The sequence below is a fragment of the Scleropages formosus genome, chromosome 21, assembly GCF_900964775.1.
Source record: "Scleropages formosus chromosome 21, fSclFor1.1, whole genome shotgun sequence".
NCBI classification, from domain to species: domain Eukaryota; kingdom Metazoa; phylum Chordata; class Actinopteri; order Osteoglossiformes; family Osteoglossidae; genus Scleropages; species Scleropages formosus.
The window spans coordinates 15,571,340-15,590,114 of NC_041826.1; the positions used below are offsets into that span (position 1 = coordinate 15,571,340).

Genomic DNA, 18,775 nt, shown 5'->3' on the forward strand with positions numbered 1-18,775 from the left:
CTACCATGACGGGTAGAAAAAGGCCAATTCGTAGGCTCAGTGTCTCCTTCGCTATGCCCAAGTGAACGCCTTGAGCCTAATACCGAGTAATCTGTCATCAAATACTCCAGCTGCCATGCACTAGGGTACCCGCTCTGGAGACAGACAGTGCTTGGGGTGCCAAGTGGCCAGGAGGGACCTCCCAAACTGCCCACAACAAGTGGCTCTCTGCAAAGTCAGGATGCCTTGTTCACCACTGAGGGATGAAGGCAAACTGCATCTCTGGGACATGTCCAGCAGCCTGAGCTGGTCATTGATCTGGTTCTGTATCAATGGTTGGTGTGAACTTGTAAAGAATGAACCACACATCACATCACTGGCTCTAATAATTTAAAAGCACAAAGCCAGGCTCTAAGAACACCTCCAGATAAAATACTGACTACAGCTGTATGCAGAGCAAAACTTTTTTAGCCATTTCCATCCACATTATATATAAATAAATTACAAAACATTATACTGTCTAAAACAAATAATGCAGTCAAAAATAAAAAAAAATAAAATGAAATTTCACAGATTTGGAACTTATTGGTCCTCAGTCTGGTTATGGTGATGATACCAACTTTAAAAAAAATCATATGCATCAATCAATTAACAAAAGGCACAGCTTCAGCCTGGCACTTTGCTTTTCATGTTCTTTCCTGTTTAGAAATACCATCCTAAAATTACAAACAACAGTACTTTTTGCAACTTTTTCTCAGAGTTTTAAACTTGTTCTCTTACTTTTCTAAAGGTGTCCCATTTCAGTATTTTCTAAACAGACTAAAATTCCTGACTTCCTATGAAATGATGGGTCATTGCATGCGAGAGGAGTGAGAGATTGCGACACACTGTACGGATGTGCACGGCATGCGTGATGGGCCAATCCAACAGAGTCGGACTGAATGAAACCTTGTAGCCATCTGTTTCAACCACTAATTTCCTGAACGACTCCAGGACACAGTGAGCATTGGCAAACAGATGGCCTACGGTCTGGATTTCTTTCACTAGTGTGGATTTTATCTTTGTTTGTCACAGAGCCCAGCCTTCCAAATAAAAGGACACTTTCTTTGTGACAGAATTTGTCAGAGTGTCATTTTGTAGGCTGACAGAACTCAGTAGCAAAAGTCAAGACTAAGCTGAACAGCGAGCAGGTACCAGCACAACTAAACAGTCTCTGTGAAAACTTGAGCCACAAAGAGTCTTTTGCTTTCAGCCTGCTGATTCTGGCTGGATTTCTAAACCTTTGTCAAGCCACACATCCAAAAGATTAATCCGACTATATCAGTCTGATTCTTTGGTAGCGAGAGCTAAATGTTGAAAACCGGGAAGCCAAAGTCAGAAGAGAGAACCTCCATAAACAGATTTGAGAAAATGAAGGAAACTTCTTATTGACAAACAGCCAATAATAATCATATCTCATCTTCCCTTTGCTTGTCCCAGTGAAGGTTGCTGTGGCAGTAAAACTACTACCAATAATAATTCATCTGAACTTTTCTGCATACAGCACCAGGTTAAATTCACACACTACTAAAAGAATGTGACCTCAACTCAAGCTGGGTTGCACGTCACAAATTCACACTTTGTGCAAAAAAATTCAGAAAGCAAGGAGCTGGACACGAACTGTAGACAAAGAGCAAATTCGACCTCCATGAGGGATGTAATGTGTGGGGTGTAAGAAACTTCATCTCATATTCATCTTACCCTTCTTTTCTAACAAATACTGTGCTTAATGACAACCCAGTTTTTACCAGTTTCATGACAGTACAACTACTGTATTTGGGTACTTTTTTATGATACTATCTGTACACTATGGTGGCCCTGTGAACTATAGAAGCAGCTGAAATAAGATCATGTAAAATATGTCTTCTCACTGCAGTGGAAAACATGTGCTGTACTGTACTGTAAAGATATGTATCTGTCCAGATTTTTTTTTTCCCAAAAAAACCTTTATAAAAGACAAATACTTAAATGAGAGACAATGATAACAGACGTTTTGTTTTTCTAATACTAGTCAGTTTCCGGTTAAAAATGTAACTCTCTTCAGTTGGGGGCCAGCGACGTATCTGCGGGGGTTAATAAGCCAGGTCTTAAAACAAGACACATGGCTACAAATAGTGGTGTCTAGGAAACATCGTACAGCGGGGGGGCCCCTACACCATTTCTATTTAACAACTTTCCCATTCTCTTGAACCTTTTTTTTTATCACCCGACACAAAGAAATTCAAACGGAAAGATGATCGCTTGCAAGATGTAGATGTGACGTACTTGCGAAAAACCCAACAAAAATCTGCGCTGTTCTTTGAAAAAAAAGGCGCGGAAGGGAACGCGATATCAAACAAACACTCGTCATACAAGGGCTGAGAATCAATAACATTAAGTTCTGCATTTAACTCAGCACGCCGCGTGCATTTTTTCAGAAGAAAAAATGTGACGTTACTGTGCAGGTGAACCGGACGTGTCTCACTTTGCCTCATTTACTGTTTGCCCCCCAGTGCGCTGCTGTTATCGTCATATTCATCATCATCATCATGTAATATTACTAATAGTGGAAACACCACATAATACATTACCACTCGCAGCTGGTATCTTCTTGCTCGTATCACGGAAACCTTAACTTAAGTTTCCACGGCCGCTGAAGCCGTAATAATTCAGAAAAACTGAGCCCCAGAGAGGCTCTGCAGGTGAGAATTCAAGAAGTAATTCAACTTCAAGTGCAACAACCATTTTTTTTGAGAAATTAAACTAAAATAGTGAAAAATGTGACCCTACCTATTTGGCAGATGAAGCATATCTGGCAAAGCATCATCAGAAAGTTGGTTTTGCGGAATTCCATACTTCTGCTGTCGAGTACCGATGTACTACGAGTGGGGGGAAAAAAAGCAGAAGAAGAAGAGTGAGCGGTACTTCTTGTCTTGGAACGGGCGCTCGCGCTCCACCACAGACGCGCGAGAGATGCTACTCGCGGCGCGTGCCGGACGTTTTTCCGCGCTCCCCGTTCATTCGCCCCGCTGTCGCCCGGGAGCGCGCGCAGCCGTCGTGGGACTTCGCGCTGCGTGCCGTTAAATGGGGAGTGCTGGGGGTGGAAGCGCGCGCCGCCCACACAGCCCCCCGACGACGCGTCTGTCTGTGCGAGCGCGAGTTACGCGGGAGGCGCCGCTTCCGATCGTGTACGTCAGCCTGGAGTGTGACAGGGACGAGCGGAGGTTCGTGTAAGAGGTCAGGATGAAAGTGTCGCTGGAAGGCAGTGTAGTTATAAGAGTCCGCGGGCTGTGGGAAGCGAGTGTTCAGTTACCCCGCAAGTGTGACTGAGTGAGTGAGTGAGACACCGTGAGAGTGGTTGAGCTCGATCACCGCTGGCCGGGCAATGAATGTAGTCGGTAACTCACTCCGGAGGAAAAATATATGTTTTTAATTTGGAAGCCAGTGACCTTTTTTTTAACAAGTGGGGGTAGATTCATCTCCAGAGAATCACATCGTTACAGCGGCGAAGGAAGACGACTTGACACGTGACAGTCAGTGGTGCTAGCGGAACAGCGGTGGGAGCGCGAGAAGGGGGGCGTGTCGATCACAAGAGGAAGGAGACGAAGTCTTGCCCATCTGCTTTAGCGCCTCCTGTCTCACCAGGTGTGGCAACTTTTCGTGCTGTTGACGTGTCTGCACAAGTCGCGTTAGCTGTCTTCCACGTTCTGTGTTATCTAAAATGACGTCTGTGATTGTCTTTCTTCACATAAAGGTGCATATTATCGCGTTAGTCATGCCATGGGCACTCGCAGCTCTTTGCTTTGGAGAGAGTACTGTGCCATCGTCCTGTTGTAGGACAGGAGGTACATGATAGATCAGGACAGGACTGTCCATAAAATACACTGCCTGCTGCCAATATGGATCCAGTAGAATCCTCTAGGGTCTGAGGTTCGAGTCCTGCTTGTGGTGCCTTGCGGCGGACTGGCGTCCTGTCCTGGGTGTGTGTGTCCCCCCCCCTTCAGCCTTGCGCCCTGTGTTGCTGGGTTAGGCTCCGGCTCGCTGCGACCCCGCTCGGGACAAGCGGTTGTAGCCATTTTGTGTGTGTGTGTGTGTGTGTGTGTGTGTGTGTGTGTGTGTGTGTGTGTGTGTGTGTATGTATTACAAGTGTGCCAAAAAAAAAACAGGGTTACAAACATGGTTAAAGACAACTCTTAACCACCCCATTGCTGAGAAGGTGATAACCCACTTGCCCCACTGCCTTCAAACTCATGTGGCCAGATGATGATGAAAGACTTGCACACAGCTCTGCAGACAGTACACCCCCCCCCCCCCCCCCAAGTAATTTACACTTAAGCTTCTTCCACTGTTAGGGAATCATCACTGCCCCCTTTGAACTCAGTGCTCTTCCTTTTCTGCACTTCTGGAAGTGTTTACTCATCACCCTTAGTTGCTGCTTTTCCCTTGGGTAACATCCCCCTTGAGGCAATTCCATGTGGAAAGACTGGAACTTCCACCACCCAAACAGGCACAAGCAATGAAACTGCTCAGTGTCTGAACTGTGTGTTTGAATTTATGTCTGTGTGCATATAAAGGAAATAAAGCAGCACATACAGAAATGTCTCAGTTATACATGCTGGCATTGATTTATATTTACGTTCACGTTTATTCATTTAGAAGATGCTTCTCTCCAAAGCGACTTACAACAAATTCTATGTAGTTTTTATCTGACACCTTTTCATCCAAGGTGACTAACAACGCCAGATACACTACAGTCAATCACTCATCTATACACAAGAGCAACACACTCTCACACACACACACACACATCATGGGCGTTTTTAGAGATACCAATTTACTTGAAGCACATGTGTTTGGACTGTGGGAGGGAAACCAAAACACCTAGAGGAAAGCCATGTGGACATGAGCAGGACACACAAACTCTACACAGACTGAGCAGGGATCAAACTCATGTCCTCCATACATATACATGTATATGATTTATACAGTATATTTCATGAACAGCATGACTGCCCACCAAAAAGCTGGAGATGCATCTGACTCACTGATTTGAGCTTAATTTATTAATGATATTATAATTGTATATGATATTATACACACAAATTCACACAACCACTCACAAAGTCCAGGTTTGAAAATCATAAACACATGAAAAAAAACATTGATGGATAACTTGAGGCCTGAGGGATGAAACAATGTCTGAAAACTATGATTAAAAAATATATTTTTCCTGCTTTTTGGTGTCCCAATGTGAGGGTATACCTAGGGGTCATGAGTGCCTGGTAGTGATTGTGTTGAAGGCTTAGGGGTTCTGGGACTCCAAACAAGCCACATTCCCTTTCATCTGGAAGCAGGATTTTCGTCTTTAAAAACATGACACCCCAATGTTCAGTGCTGTTACCCTTATGAATAAATTTGCATAATTTGTTAAAGATTATCTTTAATTTATGCACACCCTGGTCCCCACTTGTTAGTCTGAACATTTCCAGGGGGGCTAATGTATTTGTTTCTACACCCCAGACTTTCCGAGTTCCGGTGATTGCATGCATATGTGTATGTATATGTAGGTTAAAAAAAAAAAATGTATGTACGTAAGGTGTATAGTAACAACCCTGGGAACAGACCAGGGGACCCCCCCTCTCCAGCGGAGTTACTGGGTAAGTTCCTTTTAATTATTTATGGTTTTAAGCCTTGGGGTATGTCTTCTAGTGTCTTCTAGTGTCTAGTTAAAGGTCCTGCCATGCAGTCCTTATATTAATTGGTTTTATTGATTTTATTGTTTTATTTTTGATTTTATCATTGGCATGACAGTTTTTAGGATTTATTTATTGAATAAAGAGCTTAATCGTCGGAAATGGCCAATGGAGAAATTTTTACCTGTCGAGTCGGACAGCATGTTGAGGCACACACCTTTGGTGAGCTGGTAATACATTCTGATCCATGGAAAAAATGTGTATGTACTAGAATTATTTTTCCTGAATGATATTTTACAGCATTCCATTCTCACAAAAATTGGCAATGTATACCACATGGAAACGTAAGCAAACTAATTCATAAATGTGTTTAATGCTCTGAAATGACCTGCTGTACAAATATTTCTAGCAAGAAAGTGATTTATAAGTGTAATATCAGCAAGCTATAATTGTGCTTTCCTTTATGAAGTGCTTTTACAGGTAAATATGTTTTCTTGCAGAACAAACAACAGCATGCAGCAGTGTGTCCTGATAGTTTCAGCAATATATTGTGTACAGCTAAGAATCAGCACAAGGACACCCCAGTATGAAATGCTCTCAAAGTAATGATAACGCAAGAATAAAAGGCCAACCAGAAAATGAGAAGAGTAGACTTGAAAATGGATGGAAAAAAACTGAAATTAAATACATCATGATGCCTACAAAAAAGCCTATGACCAAAGCAAAACAAGTCAATGGAAACCAAAGAACAGCAGCTACTGAGCACATAAAGACCAGTAAAGAAAAACAATAAAGCCGCCCTCTCTATTGTAAGTCAACAGCAGAATGTTTAGCAACAAAAGCCCATTTCTGCTTATGAAAGAACATTGAACAACCAGTCCGCCTCTGAGAGAGATCATGTCAAAAGCTGTTTGAGCTCGAAAACACACCTTTATGGTACTAAATAAAACTGGAGATGTTGCGGAGTTTAGTAGTATTACAACATAAGAGGTAAATCATTAAATGTGCCTGCATTATTTGTGATACTGTGTTGCATGGGGACTTTGGCTGTATGTGAAAGCGAAACATCCAAAAAAAGGTTGTTTATAAACCGGGAAACATGGATGGGGGGGGCCGTGACGCAGTGGGTTGGACTGGGTCCTGCTCTCCAGTGGGTCTGGGGTTTGAGTCCGGCTTGGAGTGTCCTGCGATGGACTGGTGTTCCATCCTGTGTGTGTCCCTTCCCCTCCAGCCTTTCGCCCTGTGTTGCCGGGTTAGGCTCTGGCTCCCCGCGACCCTGTCTGGGACAAGCGGTTTCAGCTGGTCTGGTGTGATGTGATGTTAACTGTTCACAGGTTCTCTGAAATAAGGCTCGTAAAGGAGTCATAACACTGAAAAAAAACTACTATTAAAAACAGAGTGTCACTGATCACACTGAATCTAATCTGGAAACTTACGCTACACTCTAGAGTTCAAGGTAGGATAACAGATCCACGTATATAATAAGACAATGTAATTTTTTTCTTATTATACAGTACATAAATTCAACCATTGAAAAAGTGACTAAACTGAGTGCATTTGTCCAGATATCCAACAATAAGGAGGAATTGCTGAAGAGCTAAAATTTTCATGCTTTCCCCACTTCTCCTAATTCATTAGTACCTCCTGTTATTATTACTACATCATGTTATTATTTGCATGCCACAGACTGCTGGCTTATTGATATTTTCAACCTATCTGTGGGATAACAATCAATATTCCTGGTAGATGAACAACAAACATAGTATATAGGTCACCAGTAATGAAGTGGGAACAATCAAGTTATAAATAAATTACAGATGGCTTGTAACTGGTTATTATTAGACTGTAGATTAATCAGTTTATATTCCATCACCATTGGAGTCAAAGTATGAGTTTCTTGCTCCTTGCATGTTGGTTACTTTGAGTAACTAGAGCTGAAATCTGCAACAGCTGCAGGGTAGAGCTGCCTTTATGCCAGAGACAAAACAAAGATCTCTCTCTGCAGCATAAACCCTGATGTTAAACATCCTCCCATGCAACATGGATTTATGCAAATCTCCAGGGAAGGCAGGGGACACTAACAAAGCTTTGAGCCCAACACCAGCAAAGGAATATCCAGGCTTCTTGTCTCCGTGGCCCTCAAATAATGGAACAAGCCAGTATGTATGCACAGACACGCCTGCACTTAACACACAAACACGTTATAAAGAGACTGTTTGAGCATTTAAGTGCGCAAATCATGCTGCACATCATTTTCCACAACTGCTAGTTCATATTTAACATTCAACCTGCATCACAATTCTGATGAAATTTCAAAGATCAGCTCACCTTTTTGTTTTATCTTACACAATGCTACATGGCCACTCCTGCAAAATGCGGTAACCTTTTGCCATTGCGGTGTATTTAATTGTATCCGTATGAATTTGTTTTGTCTTGTTATAGTGATTCTGTCTCAGTGTAGCAGTGACCCAGTTCCATTCTGTTGTCAGTTAAAAAAAGACTGAATCCATTAAAATAAATTCAGTATGTCTCTGTGTATGGGTCTTGAAATTGTTCATGAAGTGACAGTACTTTTAAAGGTATCTAAAATAATTAAAAAATGTATTGCATAAGATTATACAATAGTTGAAAAACTGTATCATTTACAGAGCTCAGTGTCCATATACATCTGTCCTCTAATTAAGAGAAATATAGAGCCCAAAAAATGACCAGTGAGCAGGGTTAGTATGCCAAAGCTTTGACAAATCATACTGATCAAAAGAAAAACTAAAAACTGCTGTTTTTCTCAGTAATACATTGTAAGTCATGTGACACGATCTACTTTGACAAATTTTTTATGACCCCAAACTACCAACACAACCTAAATAAAAAATAATAATTAGAAGGAGAGACAAGGATACTCGGCAGATCGAGTGAGAAATAGTTTCTTCTGGAGTTGATTCTTGTCCTTTCTTTAAATAGAGCATGGGATAAAATTGGCCCTTTTTGTTGAAAAATAAAAAAAAGGAAAAGAACCATCCACACATTATTATTTAAAAGACCCTTTGTTGGGCTGCTCTCATTTAATTCTTTAAAATTACGAGTATTACGGCTCCTTGTGATAGGATGTTTCCGACGGCATTCAGCTATTCTCCCAGGAGGACTCTCAGACAACAGCTCAGAATGTTTTTTTGAGGTGTCCAGGCTCACAATGGACTTTCCAACGCTCATACAAAAGCCTCTGAATAGACAAGTCCAAATTCAATGGCATTCCTTGCTTCCCACAATTGGCCTCAATAATACGCTGAGTTTACTGTGCACGCACGCATCAACGTTGCGTGGCAATACCAGACCATCTTTATAGCCCCAAAACTGTTAGAATCTAAACAGTAGCGCACGTGTTGACACCCATAAAAATGCATACCATTTCCTGCAAAATTATCGTTCATATCAAAATTGCTTTTGCCAGCATGACACAATGCGATTAGGAAGGTGTGGACATAAGAAGTTTTTTTTTTTAAGCAAAAATCAACCTCCCTCTGCCCTGCTGGTATTAACCCATATTAACCCACTCCACGCATTCTTTACTGTGTGTCCCGGTCCCCATGAGATGGGAGGCATTAGCTCCCCACTCACACCCTCAGACTGGAGGCTGGAGGAGCCCTATTGTTACACCACACAACGGCCTCTTCGGGGTCCACACGGCTCAACATCTCAGCTCTGCCCTGATGACAACGGGAGGTGCTCAGAAAACCAGAAAAGGGAAATGCGCTCTGGATCGGGGCAGGACAGCCCCCTTGCCCCACACCTTTGTGCTGGTCCTTTTTGTCAGAACATCAAAAGGCAGCTCATTCAATCTGCCCTTTCTTTCACTGCAGGTCCGTACTGCCATGGAAACACAGAAAGTGTATATGTAGGTGAGACACACTGAGCCGGGTTCAAGGAGCGACAAGGTGTGGGGTAATAGTGACTGAAGTTCTTATTTATAACATCCACAATTGCAAAATCCAAAGAGAAGACTCAGTAAGTGAACCAAGTCTATAAAAAAGGGGGAAAAACCCCAAGCTTTTAACAATAAGGAACAAAGGTAAAGACAAACTCAACAATCTGGACACAAGTCCAGAATTTTGTCCAAAATAACTTTTCTAAATTTGGAACCCAACACCTTTTTCTCAGCCTCCGTAGAGGACCACCTTTTATAAAGAGGCTTTTTTTAATGGACCGACCACACCTGGTCGATAGTCACGGATACACCTGGGCTTCAGTGTACACATCAGCGATAATATGTTTATTTAAGGGAAGGACATACAGGTACAGTGGGTTTGACCGGGTCCTGCTCTCTAGCAGGTCTAGGGGTCGAGTCTTGCTTGGGTGCCTTGCGACGGACTGGTGTCCCGTCCACCCTCCCTCCAGCCGTATGCCCTGTGTTGCCGGGTTAGGCTCCCATTCACCACGACCCTACTTGGGACAAGCAGTTTCAGTCAATGTGTGTGTATGACATAAACCATTAGCTAAACATGCTGTGTGATGGCAAAACCTTTAAAATAATGGTATGTCAATGATTATTACTAATTACTCTAAATGATTATACATGACACTGTAACTGAGCGAATTACCATCTTTACCATTATATCATTCTGTTTAAAGGATAGGGAATATATTGAAAAACAACAAAGCGGCTCTACAGCCGATTAAAAGGGCACTGCAAATACACTGTGACAGTTACAATCTGACATTTAACAATATTAAATACACCATCACAGATTACTGAGACATTGAAGTTCTGCACAAGAACTTAGGAAGCACATTTACACCTTTTTTTTTTAAATACAGGACAACAACTTTTTGAAATTTAACACACATTATGTGTTGACACACATTATGATCAACAGCGTCCTCTAGTGTTATTGCTGACATTCCCATTGTTTTACCAAGACTGCCAGAGAGCTTCCCCCCCCCCCCCCCCCCCCCCCCCCAGGTCAGGGGGTCTTAACCTGGGGCCCATGGACCCCTTGAGGGTTTGAGGGTCTGAAAATAGATTTCATGGGGTCTGTGAAGTGTAGAATTGCTCTGAAAATGACACTGTCTAACTAAATAAAATCTCAAAAGAAAATAAAAAATGTTAATATGCTATTGACATATATTTATAAAGTAAGTAGGTCAGAAGTTATTGACATATATTTATAAAGTAAGTAGGTCAAGTTAATTTTCAGTGTCATTATTGACTCAGAATTTGCTCATGGACATTTTTCTACAAGTACATCTTAAGCTTTCATTGGATTCTCAAAAGAGTTTGTGAGAAAAGCTTAAGTGGTAGTGTTGTTTTAAAAATCCAAGGCAGTGAGAATTATTTGCCATTTGGTGTCCTTGAGTCATCGTGAGAAAATGAAAAATAAAACAATTAATGCAAATGTCAGTAACTGAATCTGAACTGGGGGTGCGGTGGCGCAGTGGGTTGGACTGCAGTCCTGCTCTCCGGTGGGTCTGGGGTTCGAGTCCCGCTTGGGGTGCCTTGCGACGGACTGGCATCCCGTCCTGGGTGTGTCCCCTCCCCCTCTGGCCTTACGCCCTGTGTTACCGGGTAGGCTCCGGTTCCCCCGTGACCCCGTATGGGATGAGCGGTTCTGAAAATGTGTGTGTGTGTGTGAATCTGAACTTTAGCTCACACTTCATTCAGTTTTTTTCGTGTTTTTTTTTTTTTTTTTTTGCAGTACTTGTGCTATGGGACATTTTTTAAAATGAATTTTCATAGAAAATTTAGTAGTTAAATGCATTTAAGAGTACTACCATGGAATTTATGTCATCAAGCGAAATAACTCCAGATTATGCTTGAATTATAAAAAGCAAAACAAATGTTGGACTCACAGTCGCCTTCATAAACCACTTATCCTTTTCAGCTTGCCAGAGTTATGGTGGCTTTAAGCCTATCCTGGAATTACTGAGCACTGGCGTCCCCCTTGGCTTGATGATTTCGGGATAGGCTCCGGACCCCCGCGACCCTTAACAGGACAAATGCTTAGTGAAAACGGATAAACTGTGATGGATGGAAAAGCCCTGTAAACCAAGACGAGAAACCTTACCGCAAAATTTATGAGAGTGAAATCAGCATAAATTAGTTCCTTTTAATTATACCGATAACTTAGGCGGTTTTTTAAGTAATTTATAAAAAGCGTGTACAATGATGTAATGACAGCGCTCATGTGTTTTACGCAGTTTACGCAGCGTCTAAGCGCAGTTTGAGCAGTTTTCCCACGCAGTCTGTGAGGCGCCATTTGCGCAGCTGGTCTCTATGAATACGACTCCGGCACTGTCTTCGGGCTTCGACTGCGCATGCGCACACGGAAAAGACCTTGGCTGCGCTGTCTCTCTGTAGGTTACGACTTCAAAATAAGGACGTGGAGCCGAAATGCAGAGTTGGAACCATTTATATCGCTCTCTAGCCAAGGTAAACGCCAACAATTTTACTACAGACTTGTTAAAAGTAACGTGTAGCGTTGCGGAAGCCCCCCGTTGCTGTTTATCTTGTTCAGATTCAGCTGGTGTTGAAGGGGCCTAGTTGCTCAGCTAACTCTGTTTCGCCTCAGAAGTTACTACAATGATGGGTGAAACTAAACAAAATGGAACATTTTCTCAGCTGTATTAACACACACACACACACACACACACACACACACACACATACACGAGGCCGATTGTGAGCTTTGTGCAATGGCTGTGTTTCACTGTGCCAAGCAGCTGGGCCAGGTCACAGGAGTGTGTGTGTAACTAGTTACTCAGCAAGCATGGTGGTTGCACACAGTTACTTTCAGTGACACCTCTCTTGACGAGGTTAAAAGCATTCTTTTCCAAAGTGATGATGAATGGTCACTTCTGCACTTTTTTCAGGACTTATTCTTAGTGCTGTGTGTCCTTGTTTTTTTGTGCTTCCTTCCTGTTAGTCCCTGAACTGTCAGTTGTTCCTTCAGTCAGTCAGTCAGTGTACGCTGATTTGGACATTTTTGAAATCATCATGTTGACATGTGAATTGTGAACGACGTGTCAAACATATCTGAAATGTCACAATGCTGCAGAAATGGTCAGAATGTCCAGTTCTGGGTTTCATGGCTTTAAGCTGAAGAAGCAGCTTAGTAAGTTTTTGAGCTAGTTACATGTCACCTGCCCTTGTATGCTATGTTCAAGTATGTCGGTACTCATGATTGAAGGTAGTACTAAACCCCCCCACCTCCCTCCCCCCACCTTTAAGCGCGGGCATCAACTGCCATGTAAACTCCACGGAGCTGCAGTCCTGTCTGTGAGGACATACGCTGACAAATCACCAAGTAAGTCCCTTTTCTTAACTGATCCCCTTACAACAGCTTTACTTATTACTTTGTGAGCATCTCCTGATTCACGTTTCTTTTTGCAGTTGATGCAGACGTCGCGGTTGTTGGGTCCGGTCCAGGTGGATATGTCGCTGCTATTAAATCGGCTCAACTTGGCTTCAAGGCAATTTAATGCTGACGTCCTGCTGTTTTTATTGCAGTAATAATGTGAATGTTCTACTGCTAAATGTCTGATATGTATTTATATCATTTCAGACAGTATGCGTGGAAAAGAATGCCACCCTGGGAGGGACCTGCTTGAATGTTGGCTGTATTCCTTCAAAGGTGAAGTTATAATAGGGTTGGTTTGTATCATTTGCTGTATCAGTGCTCTTGGTATGAGTTCTGCAACTATCCACAATGTTCAGAACAAGAGTTCAGTGGTTTGTGTAAATGTGCAAGGTTAGTTAAAATGTTTTCATTATGTACCGAAGACCTGGACATTTTAAATGGGAAACTTTATCCGATTCAACCTTTTTCATTGTAACCTTTTCAGGCTCTGCTGAACAACTCTTATCTGTATCACTTGGCACATGGAAAAGATTTTGAAAGCAGGGGTATTGAAAGTAAGTGTAAAAGTATCATTGTGGGAGGGCATGCAGGATGATTTTCCTGACTGTAGAATAAATGTCTGTCTCATGATTCTTTAAAACATGGGATTGGTTTGCTGTTCTTTAAATGACAGTGAATGGAATAAAGTGACTGCCTCTTAACACTGTAGTTTCTGGAATTAAACTGAACCTGGAGAAGATGATGTCACAGAAGAGCGGAGCAGTCAAAGCACTGACGGGTGGAATTGCACACCTCTTCAAGCAGAACAAGGTCCATCATAAACCACTGACACTTGCATTGCTGCAGAACTTTCAGCACACTCCTGGACATTCAGATTTTTGTTTATATACACCTAAAATCAGTAATTGTTCAAGAAAACTTGATAGCACATGTTAAATACCACATGACAAATGTAAAAAGTTTAATTGCATCCCTATTTACTTGTTTTTGCTCTTTAATGCTGGTATTTCCAGGTAACACATGTCAGTGGCTTTGGGAAGATTACAGGTAAGAACCAGGTAACCGCATCAACGGGTGATGGCGCCGAGCAAGTCATCAACACCAAGAACATCCTTATTGCTACTGGGTCAGAGGTCATGCCTTTCCCAGGAATACAGGTACACAATATTGCTTCTCTTAAATTAAATTAACACCAAATAATTAATCTTAAGTTTTATTATGTAAAGCAGCAATTTCCACCTTTTTTGGCCAAGGTCTGTAATAATTGTAAACTTGTCTGAGGGCCATGTGTAAAAATCACAGCATGTGATAGCATCTTGAAATTTCTTACATTTGTCAGAATTCTTCATTTAGAAGCCCTGTTGAGCACTAAGGTTTAAGTAAATACAAACATTAAGAGTAGTTAACTCGCTGTAAATGAGTTAAGTGATGAAGTCACAGTATGAAAACCAACTGCGCTGAACAGAACTACAGTAGTTACGATTATGCACATTTGTTCACACATCTAAAGAAAATACACACAAACAGTAAAATAATTTTTTGACTTTACATGTTTGAGTCAGTACTACATTCAGTACTACTTGACTTTCTACAGGTTTTATGCATGCAGCCCTCACCAGTTCACAATGATTGTGATTGGAAAAACTAAAAAAAGTTTGGACACTTCTGTTGTAGAGTTTCAGTGTAAAAACTATAATTTCCATATCTGTCTGTCTGCAGATTGATGAGGAGACTATAGTGTCCTCCACTGGGGCACTGTCACTGTCGAAGGTTCCAGAGAAGCTGATTGTGATTGGTGCCGGTGTCATTGGCGTGGAACTGGTTTGTCACATTCACTTAGTACTGATCCTCAGATTGTAGACTCATAATGTGTGCCTGTCTGATAATGATTTTCACAAACTTGAAAACTTATAGCGTTCTTATTGTCAAATTACAGTGTTTCTTGGAATACTTAAAATATACATATATTTTATCGCTGACCTTTCATGTTGCAGTGCATGCGGTATGCTGAATATTACAATTTGGCCTGTCTCCTGTAATCTGAGGATTTTTAGGAGCTTCAAGACAACAGTTGTATGTACTGAGCCTCTTGCCATTGCCAGGGTTCTGTGTGGCAGCGTTTGGGTTCTGACGTGACGGCAGTGGAGTTCTTGGGCCACGTGGGTGGGATGGGGATCGACATGGAGATCTCAAAGAACTTCCAGCGCATCCTGCAGAAGCAGGGAATGAAGTTCAAGCTGAACACAAAGGTCTTGGGTGCCACCAAGAGGCCAGATGGACAGATTGATGTGGCGTGAGTGTTCGCTTTGTAAAACAGTTCCAGTATGCCGAAGTATGCTGTGTTTAACAGCACACATCAATGATTTATGTCTGTTTTCTTCTTAGGGTGGAGGCAGCTGCAGGGGGTAAAAATGAAACCCTCATTTGCGATGTTCTGTTGGTCTGCATCGGCCGCCGCCCTTACACACAGAACCTAGGACTGGAGAATGTGGGCATCGAGCTGGACAATCGTGGCCGGATTCCCATCAACAACCGCTTCCAGACTAAAGTGCCTAAGTAAGCAAGATCACTCCTCTCTGTGCTTAAACAAAAAGTGTCATGATTAAATGCCTCCATCTCCTGCTTCCATATGCAACCCAGAGTAAGTCAAACATTTTCTAGTAAAGGAGTCCACTGATCTTTGTGCTCATTTTAATTAATCAAGTAAATTTTCCATGTGTGGTAAAATATGTAAGTCACTTTAAGTAAAACATAGCCTGACCAACAGTAGGCAGTAATAACAATATTATAAATATAAGATACCCACAGTGTTGTGTGGAAATTAACACTTAGAGGCTCCCTGGTGCAGGTATAAAATGCACTTAACTGGCTTCTGTGATCCCTGGCTCACAGCATCTACGCCATTGGGGATGTGGTGGCAGGACCCATGTTGGCTCACAAGGCGGAGGATGAGGGCATCATTTGTGTGGAGGGCATGGCTGGGGGGGCTGTCCACATTGACTATAACTGTGTCCCCTCTGTCATCTACACCCACCCTGAGGTAGCCTGGGTGGGTAAGACAGAGGAGCAGCTTAAAGAAGAGGTGAGTTGAGGAGGAGAGAATACACATGACAATTTATATACTGTATAATGGATGTATACTAGGTTTGTCAACTGTACAGGAATCTTAAAGTGAGTACTTGTGTCCTGGTATCATGCAATTACCTTGTTCCATCACATGGTGGCAGTATGACAATGTGTTGGACAGTACCATGAATTTGGCTGGCTTTTTTTTCCCCCTTACTGATTAAGACATGCTTTTTCTCTCTAAACTCAATCTTTGTGTGCTACATGTTACAAGCACTTTTGTGTTAATTAAATCGGAGCATATAGTATTTTTTAATTTGTTACATAAACTGAGCTAGTCCTTGTCCTTTAAATGATACTGTTGTTTTTCTAGGGTATCCCATACAAAGTTGGCAAATTCCCCTTTGCAGCTAACAGCAGAGCAAAGACCAATGCAGACACAGAGGGTTTGGTGAAGATCCTAAGCCACAAGGAGACAGACAGAATGCTGGGATCTCACATTCTTGGATCAGTAAGTCAACTGACCCCAAGCAACAGAATAGATCTTTACTGATTAACAGCAGTTACCATATATAATCATGCATTTTCCTTGAACTGATATGTGAGAAGAACTTATGCAGTTTACTAAAATACTGTAGACTTAAATACTTAGATTGGATGTCTTTGATAATGTGGTGGATCAAAGTGCCAAAGCAGTGCTAATAGTAATGTGTCCCTGTTGTGTCCAGGGTGCTGGGGAAATGATCAATGAGGCAGCACTGGCAATGGAGTATGGAGCCTCATGCGAGGATGTTGCCCGTGTGTGCCACGCCCATCCTGTGAGTTCCTCTCATTTCTAGTTTTAATTTTACCGCGCTGACATGCACCCAGTTTGATCCAGTCATCTTTTCTTCTCATCTTTCAGACGGTTTCAGAGGCCTTCAGAGAAGCCAACCTCGCAGCATCATTTGGAAAAGCAATTAACTTCTAAAACACTCTAATCGATTGATGTATATACATGTCTGTCTCACAAGGCAGTTTACAAAATCTGGCCCATTTATCCATAGGTGGCATGACCTACTGGACAACTTACCTAGTACCCCAATTATTGTTATTTAAATGTTCTCAATAAAAACAATTGACTTTTTGAAAATACTGATGATAGATGGGTATGTTTTATTGAACTATGTGCATTTTAGTAAGTCAAATATGCCGCCTTTTTTTGTCACAATGACACATACAAAGTTAACACTTAAGTATAATGGTTCTGAAATGCACAGGGGACATTTCCTTTTATCTTGTATATTTCATGCTAGGTTTCTAAACCAGACTATAACTGAAATCACGATAGAAAATAAATGCAGTGTCTTAAAACTTCCACACAATCCCACTTTATCAGAGGGGAAAATCAGTTCAATAGAGAAGTGGGAAAGAGCAGTAGGTGGTAGCACCAATGCGTCACAATATTTGTGACAAGTCTTTCAATGTTATATTTTCATGGATTCATTATCAATTACTGTTTGTGCATTGCAGCACTGCAGTAGTCTGGAGTCTAACCTCCAAACATACAATGCACCCTAAATGGAGACAACTTGGTAATTTGTCTCCGTTCATAAAACAAAGTTTACCAGGTAGCTACTTATGTCTTTCACTCTTGTGGGTGGTATGCAGCAGCAGCTCGTAGTGTAGTGCTTTGAGCTGTCACATTGGACTTCGAGGACCTGGATTGGAATAGCACCTCTTGCTCTAATATTGTGGAGCAAAGTATTTACATTGAATTGCTCCAAGAAAAACACCTACATTTAAATATCTTAATATTGTAAGTTTCTTTGGAGGCAAATGTCAAATTAAGTACTCAATCTGCTTTTCTGGTTGTATTTAATTTACATTTAAATTGTCAAAGGGGTATAATTGTTACCTCACTGCCTTGTGCTAAGCATAATTACACTTGTGTACATATTCAGATGAAGTTTTGGTTTGTAATTTCTCTAAATGTTAAAACAAGTGTTTATTCCATATATATTTTGTTGTAGTAGATGACTGCTCTATACTGATAATGGGGATAGGAATTTGAGTGTTGCTGAGAATCACCTGTGCAGGACTGACGGCATGATTTGAGTGGTTGTGTGGTCTTACGTCTGTCAAAATTGCTCAAAGGCCATGTGTATGGACGTGAAATGACTGCTTAACAGGCAAAAATGCTGTTCTACTGAATAAAGAGCCCACTCTGTGGGGAAAAAATGCTACCACATGTTACAAGAATTCGAGCTATGAGTTTTGGAACATATTCACATTGGCCAGTTTATTTGTTTAATTATGTTTTCGTTGCCATTCTGTTTTGTAAAATATTTATTGCAGTGCAGAAATAGCTGCATTTCTGCTATATTCCGCAGTTAAAAAGAGGTATGTCTCTGTTATGCTTTTTTGACTGCAAACTGAAAGTGACCAGATGCTGAAGTTTTATTTTGTACTCAGTCACAAAGAAGGCACTTTGTAATTAGGGTCAAGCACTTTAATTTATTCTCCCTATGCCATCCTCTGTTATACCTTTATGCCACCTGTTGTGCAGGAGGAATGCAGCACTGTCTCGCATATAGAGAACACAACATAGCGAATAGGAGGTTGTGGACCCAACGTTTTTATTTTCAGTCACTTTAAAGCAGGCAATTTTAATGTTGATTCAAGAAG

General features: G+C 41.6%; 2 protein-coding genes across 10 annotated transcripts in view; one reads left to right on the forward strand and one right to left on the reverse strand.

The window, feature by feature from the left end:
- The window catches only part of LOC108918776 (receptor-type tyrosine-protein phosphatase zeta-like), a 46,302-nt gene extending 42,993 nt beyond the window's left edge, over nucleotides 1-3,309 (reverse strand). For 2 of the 9 annotated variants that reach the window (XM_018726303.2, XM_018726302.2), the window contains exon 1: nucleotides 2,788-3,309. In XM_018726303.2, coding sequence (XP_018581819.2) covers nucleotides 2,788-2,851 — 64 coding nt within the window. In that variant the 5' untranslated portion in view covers nucleotides 2,852-3,309. Of the gene's footprint in view, nucleotides 1-2,588; nucleotides 2,667-2,787 lie in introns of those variants that run through there. The other 7 variants (XM_029247252.1, XM_018726308.2, XM_018726301.2 and 4 more) reach the window with 6 other exon arrangements.
- Nucleotides 3,310-11,996: 8,687 nt separating this feature from the next.
- dld (deltaD) lies at nucleotides 11,997-18,772 on the forward strand. The gene is made up of 14 exons (XM_018726080.1): nucleotides 11,997-12,114; nucleotides 12,913-12,988; nucleotides 13,075-13,154; nucleotides 13,247-13,315; nucleotides 13,527-13,596; nucleotides 13,752-13,852; nucleotides 14,056-14,199; nucleotides 14,762-14,863; nucleotides 15,145-15,335; nucleotides 15,428-15,598; nucleotides 15,935-16,124; nucleotides 16,482-16,619; nucleotides 16,837-16,926; nucleotides 17,013-18,772. Exons 1-14 carry the CDS (start codon nucleotides 12,076-12,078, stop codon nucleotides 17,076-17,078), a joined length of 1,527 nt encoding a protein of 508 aa, XP_018581596.1. The 5' UTR covers nucleotides 11,997-12,075; the 3' UTR covers nucleotides 17,079-18,772.
- Nucleotides 18,773-18,775: the final 3 nt, after the last annotated feature.

Coding starts and splice junctions, on each gene's coding strand:
- dld (XM_018726080.1), top strand. CDS start 12,076: ATGCAGAGTTGGAACCATTTATATCGCTCTCTAGCCAAG. Junction 13,316..13,526: donor TTGGCTGTATTCCTTCAAAG/GTGAAGTTATAA, acceptor TAACCTTTTCAG/GCTCTGCTGAACAACTCTTA. Junction 14,864..15,144: donor GTGTCATTGGCGTGGAACTG/GTTTGTCACATT, acceptor TGCCATTGCCAG/GGTTCTGTGTGGCAGCGTTT.